The 12,136-nt window shown below is 46.1% G+C and overlaps 1 protein-coding gene across 1 annotated transcript in view; it reads right to left on the bottom strand.

The window, feature by feature from the left end:
• Nucleotides 1-12,136, bottom strand: part of MPV17 (mitochondrial inner membrane protein MPV17) — a 146,088-nt gene that overhangs the window by 118,031 nt on the left and 15,921 nt on the right. The window contains 1 exon segment of the mRNA XM_030198599.1: nucleotides 1,703-1,780. Within this exon segment, the coding sequence (XP_030054459.1) occupies nucleotides 1,703-1,775 (73 nt within the window). The 5' untranslated portion in view covers nucleotides 1,776-1,780.

A 12,136-nucleotide genomic window follows, 5' to 3' on the forward strand; every position in this document is an offset into this window, starting at 1 on the left:
GTCTCAGACCAGGCCATCCCCCACATTATTAGAACGCTGGATGGCTTCGGAATTTGCCCTTTCCAACAGCACAGGGGTGTTGTGTTTGGAAAGGGCTCACAGAATGGGCCGAAAGCAAGCAGGGGAGAAGAGACCACGAGTGATTATATATAGTTGCCTCGATGTCATTTCTCACGTTCAGAGCTACTCCTCCACCTTTTCGACCCTCTCTATCCTTCCTAAATAGATTATAGCCCGGTATGTTTGCATCCCAATCATGAGAACCATTTAGCCACGTCTCCGTGATTGCAACAACGTCTAAGTCTGCCTCCAACATCAGGACTTGAAGGTCATGAACTTTATTGCTTAGACTGCAAGCATTTGTGGTCATCGCTTTCCATCTACATTTTCTGGTATGTGTTTTAACATTTGTGATTTGGGGGTGTTTATTGTCTTTGGGTACCTTCATATCTTTTTGTTCCACCTCCATTGCTTTTTCTTCCGCCTCAGTTCTATTTTGAGGAACATCACAGTGCTGTAATGGAGCAAAAGAATTTTGTAGGGCAACACTTGTGAGGGCGGATGCCTCTGTGTCACACAACAAAGTCTGCCTGAGCCTACGGTGAACCATCTATTCTTAGGAGGTTTTATCCTTTGAGGCAGTGGTGTGAATTTGGCTTGATTCTGTGCAGTCTTAGAAGTTGCTTTAAGTGCATCTAATTCCTGCTGTACTTTACTGAGCTCCTGTTTTAAACTAGTGAGCTGATGACAGATAGGACAAGCCTTAAGGCTCCAGATGATTTGCCTTGAAACTAAAGCACCACAATTATTACAGAGAATAAAAGTCATCCTGATTTGTTGGAATGGGTATCAACAGGTATGCTATGATGGGGTTTAATAGTGTGCAAGATTAATTTTACTTCTCAGCAAACTGAGACAGTTGTAATTAGGGTGCAGAATTTGTGATAAGTAGTGTATTTAGAAAAGCTATTTAGGAAGTGTCAGTCTTGGGGTGGGTGTGCTTAAACTTAAAACCTGTGGAATATAGCTTCTACCATTTTGCCCAGCACCAAAATCATGCTCATTGTCTATATTTCTCAGATCACTGGAGCTCTTCTAAAAAATGATGCAACATTAGCCACCCTCCAGTCTAGAGGTACTCCACTAAAGATTACTAGCATCAGGTTAGCAATTTTATGTTTGAATTCCTTCAGAACTGAGAGATGAGTAGCATTCGGTCCTGGAGATTAAGGGGCCCTTTCACTAAGCAACACTAAAAAGTGGCCTGCATTATCCCCAGCATGGGTCTTTTCTGTGTGCTAAGGCCAGGAAATGGCTGAATTTTCTATTTTGGCAATAATAGCCATGCACTAATTTTCCCATTAGCACGTGGCAATAAGCTCATATGCATTTATCTACACCTATTTTGTAGGTGGTAAGGGCTCATGCACTAATCGGTTGGCATGCGGCAATGTAGCTGCACTAACTGATAAGTGCAGAACATGCCTGCTCTCCACCACCAGTCCCATCCCAGCGCTAAAAAATAAAAACTATTTTTTAGCGTGTGGGTAGCACATATACATGCAAAAACTACTGGCGAATTCACCCTGTGCTAGTGCAGCTTAGTAAAAGGACCCCTTAATTTGTCAGTGCGTTCTATTCTCAAGTTATTTCTCCAGCTTCCTCAATACAATGATTTAACAAAGAGGTAGGATTCTCTCACCAGCTGTCATAATCTGGACCTTCCATGGATGTTTGAATAGAAGTTTCTGGTAGAACCGCCACACTCCAGCCATGGTTCCTAAGGGGAAGGGAAAAAAACAATCAGTACCAGTAAATGGATGAACGGCAGCTCCACTCATTAACCCCCAGAAGCCAGCAGTGCAAGCAGCGATGTGGGCTTCACAGAAACACACAGATATGCGAGGTTAACAACAGGTATCACTCTAACATACTGACCCTTCATTACAACCATTTGATATACCACTTGTCCAGGTCTAAGCGGTTTACAAAAGATAAAACCTTGAATGTTGTGTACACATTTGACAATCGCATCTCAAAAAAGGTACAGAGAAGGATGACAAAAATGATTTCACTGAAAATTCATGAGCAACCACAAAGCTTGGAGACAACTCAATTAATACAAAGATTGAATATGAATATTTATTAAAGAGTATCAGAAGGATGTGCAAATACACTCACTAAAAATATGTAACTCACTAAGAACCTACTGATCTTCAGAACAATACCATCAGACAGGCTGAAAAATGGTCGGTTTATTTCAAACTATGATCAAGATCCAATAACCTACAGTCACAGAAATATTTAGAAGGGAGGTGGAGTGAAGAGAGGTTTGTAATCTCCATTTTTAGCCTTGCAACACTTTACAGCAAGCACATGAAGCTGAAGGAAACACAAATTATAGAAAACTAAAATAAGAAAGCTCCACAGACATAAAAGAATGAACACTTTACAATCTTAAAGGCAACAATGAGGAGAAATTAGATCTTACCTGCTAATTTTCTTTCACCGAGTTCCTTAGACCAGTCCAGACATATGGGTATAATGCTCTTCTGCCAGCAGATAGAGATCTAGAACCACTAGCATTATGACATCAGGGGTTTCTCAATCCAGTCCTCAGGACACACCTAGCCAGTCAGGCTTTCAGGATATCCACAATGAATATGCTGAGACAGATTTGAATGCAGTGGAGATAGATTTGCATGCATGCATGATCTCATGCATATTCATTGTGGATATCCTGAAAACCTGACTGGCCAGGAATGTCCCAGGGACTGGGTTGAGAAGCACTGCTTTGGAAGTATCTTATACAGCTCTCAGCTAGCCAGTATTTCATTAACAAAGCAATAACCAAACACATTTTTTTTGCAGATGACATTGTTGTATTTTTTTTCCTAATCCAGTTCAGCCTGATCTTTCTATACTTAATGAGTGTTTATCAGCTTTATCCTCTTGGTTGGAGGCTCATTGTCTAAAGCCAAATCCTCTAAAATCATCTGCAATGTGGGTTACAGGGAGAACTTCAATATCAACCTGCTCTCCTGAGCTTCTTGGTCACTCAGTGCCTTTAGTTACGTCACGCAGGATTTGGGGGGGTTATTTTTGATAGTCATTTCAAGCTCACATTTCATCTTTAGTTAGGTCCTCTTTTCAGGTCTATTAGGGATACGAAACCTTTTCTTTTAGAAGGAGTCAACATTGTTTACACTGGTTTTCGCTCTTTTAATTAGGTTAGATTATTGTAATACACTTTACAATGGTTTACCTCAAATACTGTTGTGTTGACTTCAGATGGTCCAAAATACAGTCACTAAATTAATTACTGGTTCACATAAATAAGACCATGTTTAAAGCATACCTATTGGTTGCCAATTTCTTTATCCTGTTAAGTTTAACATTTTGGTATTGGCACATTTGGCCTTATATAAAGGAACTCCAAGCTATTTGCCTAAAGTAAAATTAGGTCTTACCTGATAATTTTCTTTCTTTTAGCCGCAGCAGATGAACCAGGATTGTATCCATCTATCAGCAGGTGGAGATAGACATAGCCAAACTGAAGGCATTGATAGCAGACGGCCAAGCCCCTCTCTTAGTTAATATATGTCGTATCCAAAGTAGGAAACTGAAGAACGCAAACCTTCATCACAAGTAAACAGCATAATTCTACATCAACCAACCAAGATTTAACCTAACAAGTTATACACAATAGGACAGATGCTTCCCGAGCATCACTCTGATATGTGTCTAGCATCAGTGCTTCTTCTGCTTTTGTCTCTTTTTTTTTTTTTATAATGTGCATCTGAAAAGAAGCCACGGCCCCCCCTAAAGAAGAAAGGGACCAGGCGATCAGCAAGACAAAGGAGCAATCACGGCTGCCAAAAAAAAAAAAAAAACAGGGTGGGATCCTGGATTCATTTGCTGCAACTAATGGAAAGAAAATGATCAGGTATGACCTAATTTTACCTTCTTTAGCGTCAGCAGCAGATGAATTCAGAAACTGGTGGGATGTAGCAAAGCAGTTCCTAAGAATATGTAATGGAAGTGAATTTTAAAGATTGTTTTTTATCTCTCTCTTGACTGACCAGTGCACTCGGGGTCTGTATTGTTGATTAGAAGTAATTCTGTTTAAGTTGGAATGCAGAAGATAAGAGACAGCTCTAATTAATTTGTTATGTGAAGGGAAAGATGGCTCTTGTTTTTGGAAGTTCAGCCTGGCCACCTGGACTTGAGAAAACATGTGACCACGTTCCCTCAGTATGGCTTGTTTACCTAAACAGAGAAGCATTCTGTAATTTTCCTTAGAAGCATTCTGTAACTTTCCATTAGCTCTGAACATGAGTTCTGAGCCTAATAAAAAGGGGAGTTTCTTTCAGTGAAATCGGAAGCTCATCTGTAACGTACGTACTGTGCAGAGGATCTGTTCCTGGTCTAAAAAGCTGCTGGCTTTCGCTGTAACGGCCCCCCCCCCCAGCTGATAAGTGTCACATCCCTCGCTAACTCCGTCTGTGCTTACCTAGAGGCCGGCCCTCGCTGCCGGGCTATGCGCCTGCTCCTCGCCCTGATGGCCGGCCATTCCAGTCTCGAGGAGATACCGGCCAAAAGCGGGGGCCGGCCACCGCTGAGACTGCGGCCGAAGACCGGCCTACTGTGACTTCCGGTTTTCCATCGCCGGCTATGGAAGTTGAGCTCGCTCCGGCAGGGAAGATGGCGCCGGGAACTTGGGGCCAGCGTCTCTTCCGCCTAGTGAACGCGGGAATCAAGATCCCGCCCTGGAGGACCCTGATTGGGTGGTTGGGACCAAGGCTCCGCCTGAAGACCGGCCTTGAACCACTCCGAAGGGTTCCTCGAGGGAGCTCCCCCGAAGTCTCCACCCCTGTCAGCTGAGGCTCGCCTGCTGATTACTAGTAGTATTTAAAGCATCGCCTCCGGCAGGCATATTGCTTCGGCTTCTGTTTCGTGAGGCTCCAGCTTAGTGGTGATTCCTGGACTACTTTGCTTATCGCCTGTCTTGACCTTTTGCCTGTCCCTAGACTACTCTGCTCGCCGCCTGCCTTGACCTTTTGCCCGTCCCTGGACTACTCTGCTCGCTGCCTGCCTTGACCTTTTGCCTGTCCCTGGACTACTCTGCTCGCCGCCTGCCTTGACCGCTGGCCTGTCCCTGGACTTTGCTGCTCCTTGCCTGCTCCTCTCCCCTGCTGGGGTTGGGAGGCTAGTCCCCTTGTGTCCGGTCAGTCCGTCCACCCCCGCGGTTCCAGAAGTCCCGTTGGCCACCTGCAGCTGGGGGCTCAACCTCTGGTGGTCGCTGCGGGTGAAGTCGGGGTGCTCGGCTGTCCTTTGGGGGAACATTGAGGCATTCCTTACGCTCTCCTGGGGGACCCAAGGGCTCACAACTCATTAGTCAGGACAATAAGAGCCTGGATGATGTAAGGACCAGTGATGATTGTATGTATAGTGTATGTATCGCTTCTTTTCCTGGTCTAAGAATTCTTGGCATTGCTTAGATGTAGAGATCAGTGATGTAATGATTGTTTAGCTACTCATTGTGTGTATAGAGCTAATCATTGTATATGTACTAATCATTGTATATATCTTAATCATTGTAGAATTTATTTCCTCTAATAAAGGTTTCATTTATCTAATATGAATCCAAAAGAATCCACAGTAATTACTGAGTAGTCTGTGTCAGTGAGACAGGCTATAAATCCATAGCAATGCAGAAGGGTGGGAAGTCGCTACCCCCCGAGACACTCCCACAGCCCCAAATTTGTCTCTGCTCGAACTGCGATATCCAATCTGTAATGTTTTAAAAAGGTATGTCAAGAAGCCCAAGTAGCCGCTCGACAAATCTCATCCAAAGGAAGCACAGAAGTATCTGCCCACAAAGTTGCCAGAGCTCTCATGGAATGTGCCTGGACAGCCTCTGGAGCTGCCCGACCTTCCAAAATATACACAGACACAATGGCCTCCTTAAGCCAACAGGCAATGGTCGCCTTAGAAGCTGCGCTCCTCGTGCAAGGCCCCGAAAACAGCACAAAGAGATGATCAGACTGCCTAAAGTTATCTGAGATCTGCAAATAATGAAGCAGAACGCGATGCACATCCAACAAGCGTAGTTGGGCAAATGTCCCTGTCCATGGATAGTCCTCCCGTCTAAACGCAGGTAGAAAAAGGGACTGATTGAGATGAAGAAATGACCTTAGGCAGAAAGGATGGAACCGGCCGAATCGTAACTCCTGTTTCGAAAACTGCAGAAAGGGGTTGCAACACAACAACGCTTGAAGCTCTGAGACCAGACGAGCCAACGCAATAGCCACCAAAGACAACGTCTTGAGAGTGAAATCCTTTTCAGACGCCCAGTGCAGAGGCTCAGAGATGCCTGCATCGCTCTAAGGACCACACTCAGACGCCAAACAGGACAAGGTCGGTGAAGGGAATGGCAAAGATGAAGCACCCCCCAGAAGAAACCACACTCAAGCATTCGCCATCGTGATAGCTAACTTGCAAGCTAGGAGGCAGTCTATCACTGCATACGAGTAACTCTTCTTCCTCAACCTAGACCTCAAAAGAGCCAGGCTGCAAGACCAAAGCGGGAGGGAGCCTCCATTTGAATCGGCTCTTGATGGAGCAGATCTGGTGACACTGGAAGACGAAGAGGCGTGTCCCTCAGAAGACGCATCAAATCAGCGTACCAAGGCCGACGCGGTCAGTCCAGGGCCACTAGGATGACCGGACCCTTGTGTCGTGCAATCCTCTGCAGCAGCCAGCCTATTAAGGGCTATAGAGGGAAGATGTAAAGCATATACTCCTCCGGCCAGGGCTGAAGAAGAGCGTCCAATCCTTTGGACCCAAGCCCTTGCTTTCTGCTGTAGAATCTTGGTACTTTGGCATTCTCTTTGGTTGCCATCAGTTCGAAGTCTGGAGTTCCCCACGTCTGACACATCAGGCAAAATGCCTCCGCAGACAATTCCTATTCTGCCGGATCTAGCCGATTCCGACTGAGGAAGTCCACTTGAACACTGCTGTGTCCCGCAATGAGTGCCACCGATAAACACAGCACAGGACTTTCTGCCAATTCCAGTAGGCGGTGCGCTTCGGCTGCTAAAGGCAAATTCTGCGTTCCCTCCTGCCGATTGATGTAGGCGATTGTCGTCGTGTTGTCTGACAGCACCCGCACCGCCTTGCCTTCCAACAGGTCCTGAAACTCCCAGACGGCATTCATTGCCCGCAGCTCCAGAAGGCTGATGGGCCACTTTGCTTCTACCTCCGTCCAGCACCCTTGGACGTAACAGTGGAGACAATGGTCTCCCCAGCTCAAAAGCTAGCATCTGTCACCACTACCACCCACTGCAGAGACGTCAAAGGTATTCCCCTGCACAAGTTGGCCAGACGGAGCCACCAAGACATGCTGAGCCTCACCTGAGGCAACCACTGTAGACAACGTTAATAGTCCTGGGAGATCAGTGATGATCTGCTCAGAAGGGCAAGCCCATGGGACCACCTCCAGCGAGGCTGCCATTGATGCTACCACCTGCACATAATCCTAAGCTCGAAGGCAGGGCAACTATAAAATGTTTCAAACTTGCACACACAGCTTGAGTTGCTGGTCTTCTGGCAGGAATACCAATCCTTGTATCGTGTCGAATCGAACACCCAGGTACTCTAGGGACTGAGTCGGCACCAGGTGACTTTTGGCAAAACTGTTCACCCAGCACAGAGACTGCAAAAGAGCAACGACTCTGTTGGTAGATGTGAAGAAACAGTGTGTTTTAAGCATGTAAAATGTAATGGATACTTTTTCCTGCTTTAATTATGTCCTGAAGTGTATTTCTCCTATTTTGTCAGCAGGTGGTGTTTCTTTGCTGTAAAGCTGTTAAAGGGACCTGAATGTTCTTTTTCTTTAACACAAGCAGGAAGCAAGCAGCAGTATACTTATAAATCTTGTTGACTGGGTTCTGATTGGCCCAGGAGCTCATTTCCTTTAGAGTGTGCTGGTTTTGCCTCCAGTCTTAGCCCAACAGAAGAGAGAGACAGATCTCTTTGCTGAGGCTCGGTAAATTATATGTCCTGATCTTCCTAGGTACTGTTTAGTGTTTAGATGTTATACAAATATTTAGTTAGTTTTCTAATTGACCCATATTTCAGTTACCTGTTATTGTTTGCTGATTGCACTATTTTTTTTCCACTGTTCGGTTTTTAAAAGACAATAAACAATATTTAGTTTATTGCCTCTATCTGGACTGATAAAGAATTCTGGTGGTTTGTGCGTTGGGTCTGTGAGTGCTTTCTGGGAACTGTGGGACCACTAGGAGTGTAGCTCCAGTAACCTAGAAATCACTGGGGATAACTTGGTAGCGGGAGACTCGCCCAGAGGCGTTTGTGACCCAGTTGGTGGGAGAAGCGTGCTAGTGTAGAGCATAAGTAGCAGGTGGACCTGAGCTGGGGATAGACCCTCTAAGTGGCTGCGGGGTGACCCCAGGTGAGTAGGTGTTTCATGACAATAGCCAAGTGACTCTCCTATTCGAGTCCACACAAATCAGCCAGTTGTTGAGATAAGGATAAACTCGAATGCCTTCTTTTCTGAAAAGGCCACCACCACCACCATGACTTTTGAGAAGGTACGAGGAGCGGTCGCAAGGCCAAAGGGCAAGGCCCAAGTCGGCAAACTGAAGAAACTGCTGAGGAGGCCAGATTGTAATATGTAAGTATGCTTCCTTGATGTCCAGAGCCATTAAAAACTCCCCCGGCTGGACTGCCACAATGACGGACTGCACGGTCTCCATAAGGAAGCGATGAACCTTGAGAAACTGATTGAGCTTCCTGAGATCTAAGATGGGGCGAAAGGAATCCTCTTTCTTGGGAACTACAAAATAAATGGAGTATCGACCTGTATGCAGCTTGGGAGAAGGAACCGGAATGACGGCCCCTAACCACAGAATATCCTGCAAGGTCTCAAGAATCACCACACGTTTTGAGGCTGTAGCACACCTAGACTTGGTTAGGATGGCTGTTTTAGTTGGAGATTTTTAAGCATGCAGATGGCTGGCTGGTGGGTATGAGGATTGGTTGGTCACTTTCCTGCCTGGTGAAAAGGTAGCAGGCCTCACACATCACCTAGATAAGATTTTAGATAGCACTAGATAAGATTTTAGATAGCACTGAAGAAGAGCTGGCTGTCTTTGTAACATATGGGTACCAACAACATAGGAAAGCATGAGAGACTGTTTCTAGAAGCCAAATTTAGGCTCTTTGGTAGAGAGTTGAAATCCAGAACCTCCAGAGTAGAATTCTCAGGAATGTTCCTCATTCCAAGCGCAGGATTCAAGAGGCTGGCAAAACTCTGGTCTCAATGTGTAGATCAAACGATGGTGCGGGGAAGAGGGAAAACTGGGAGCATATTCTGGAGAGGCTCCACTTTCACTGGGGTAGAACTAGGCATGGGATGTACACAGAGGATCTCCAATTAGAAAAATGAGACAAAAAAATCCTTAAAAGGTTGCATATGTGTTTGCATGTCAAGTAGGTTCTAATTAGTTGTTAGTTTCTTATGCGGACAATATTTTAATGCTAATTTCTGTACTTGATGATTTAGGAGACACCATTACTAAACTGTTTTCTTATATGGACAAGATTCAGTACTGGGCCAAAAGCAATATGTTGAAGCTGAATACTAGTAAAACTAAAGTTTTGTGGTTTAAGAACCCTGGACATTCTTTTTTCTTTTCTTTTAATTATGCTTTAACCAAAAATTAACAAGCAATAATACTTGTACAGAAACAAGATTACAAAGAAAAGAAAGACATTATATATATATATATATATATTGTAACCAGGTCACCCTTCCAGGTGAGAGCCGGGGTCGACCCTGCTTAGCTTGGCTAGCTTTTCCCCTGTACGAGCTGCAACCACGGCCTTGCTGCACTGCTTGTCCTAGTTTAACTGCTGCCCAGCTGACCTGCAACCAGGATCAGCTCACGACTGGGACACACAAACCTCCAGCAGTCTTATAGTTCTTGAAAACCACAGGTCTTTATTCTCTCAGCATCTTTTAATACAGCTTTAATCTTCAAGCAGTTTCTTCATCAAGAATGCAAGAGTCAGTTCAGTTTTTCCACATTCAGCTTATTAACACAGTCCAATCTTAACTCAGAATATCACACCCAGCAAACCTTTGTCTTGCTCCCCATTGTAGCCTCCCCTCATCAGCACTATCTTCTACCCTTAGATAGTTTATGGGTTAGCTTCTTCCACCAGTGGCTTCCCCACTGGATTATCTTATCCTCTCCAAGTATGCACAGCTTGGGCCACACTCCCGCCACCAAAGCCTTTACCTTTCCTGAGGAAGTTTGAGCAAACCCTCCAACCTCCATGCACTCCTCCTTACCTTCTCCTTCTACCTCCTCTTTATTCCACTCCATCTCCTCCTCCCCAAGCTCCACCAGCTGTTCCCCATCTCCAGGATCAGACCTCATCTCCCAATCAGTCACTCCACCCTCCCCCTCCTGGGAGTTCAGCTGACCCCGCACTGGCTTCTGGGAAGTGTAGTTTTTCTCCTGTATTACAGCTTTCCCTGGCCGTTTGATCCCTAGAGGGCGCCCTGTTCTCCTAGCTGGGCTGAATGAACGGGGATGATGCCGGCTGAAAGACCCACTATCCCCTTTCCCTCGCACCAGCCCTCCAGAGTGCTCACACACCCCCCTGCTCAAACGATTGCCAGTCTTCTCCTGGCCTGTACTGGCAATTCGCGAAAGAACATCTGCGTTTGTCAGAAATTTGCCTGATCTATGCTCCACCTTGAATTGATAGGGCTGTAAAGCCAGATACCACCTTGTGAGACGACCATTACTATTTTTCATCTGGCCCAACCACCTCAAAGGCGCATGATCCGTAACCAGAGTAAATTTCCGACCATCTAAATAGTAATGGCACATCTGCACGGCCCATTTTATCGCTAAACATTCTCTCTCTATGGTTGAGTACCTGACCTCATGGGGGAGCAGTTTCCGGCTCAGGTACATCAGGGGATGTTCCTGCCCCTCGTGTACCTGAGACAACACGGCCCCCAAACCTACCCCCGAGGCATCAGCTTGCAGTACAAAGGGCTTATCAAAATCCACGGCTCGCAGCAGGGGTTCCTGACACAGGGCCACTCTCAACTCATTGAACACCCGCAGCCCTTCCTCCTCCCATCGTAGACTGTTGGGGGACCCCTTCTGAAGTTTATTAGTGAGGGGTGTAGCAATGGAGGCAAAGTGGGGTATGAACCTCCTATAATACCCCACTAGGCCCAAAAAGCTCCTTAACTGCTTCTTATTTTTGGGGTATGGAAAGTCCTGGATACTCGCTACCTTATCCCAGAGCGGAGTTATTTGACCATTCCCCACCCAGTATCCCAAATATTTAACCTTCTCCTGCCCAAAACAACACTTTTGCGGGTTCAAAGTCAAACCTGCTTGACGGAAAGCCTCTAATACCGCCCTCACCCTTATAATATGCGAGGGCCAATCCTCACTCTGAATGATAACATCGTCCAGGTAAGCCGCCGCATATTGCTGATGCGGTCTTAACACCTGATCTAACAACCGCTGGCAGGAAGCAGCCGCTGAATTAAGACCAAACGGCATGCGTTTAAATTGATAGAGCCCCATGGGTGTAGAGAAAGCTGTCTTAGGCTTGGCCTCCTGAGTCAGAGGGATCTGCCAATACCCTTTTGTCAAGTCCAGGGTGGACAGATATCGTGCAGTACCCAAGCGATCCAAAAGCTCATCAATACGTGGCATCGGATAGGCGTCGGCATCAGAGAGCGCATTAACTTGCCTAAAGTCGATGCAAAACCGCCACGTACCATCGGACTTGGGCACTAACACCACAGGACTCGACCAGGGACTGACAGATTCCTCAATGACCCCAAAATCCAGCATCTCCTGTACCTGTCGGACCACCTCTTGTTTCTTTGGGGGTGAGAGACGGTAAGGTCTCTGTCTGACCACCCGGCCCGGCTCCGAGATGATATCATGCATGATAAGGTGAGTTTCCCCTGGGCAAGGAGTCAGGACATCCCGAAACTCCTCCACCAGTGCCTGAACCTCTTTCTGCTGACTCCCTGGCAATGTAGTAGCAATCTGCGGTTCTCCTGCCT

The sequence above is a fragment of the Microcaecilia unicolor genome, chromosome 3 (assembly GCF_901765095.1).
Source record: "Microcaecilia unicolor chromosome 3, aMicUni1.1, whole genome shotgun sequence".
In the NCBI taxonomy this organism is placed as follows: domain Eukaryota; kingdom Metazoa; phylum Chordata; class Amphibia; order Gymnophiona; family Siphonopidae; genus Microcaecilia; species Microcaecilia unicolor.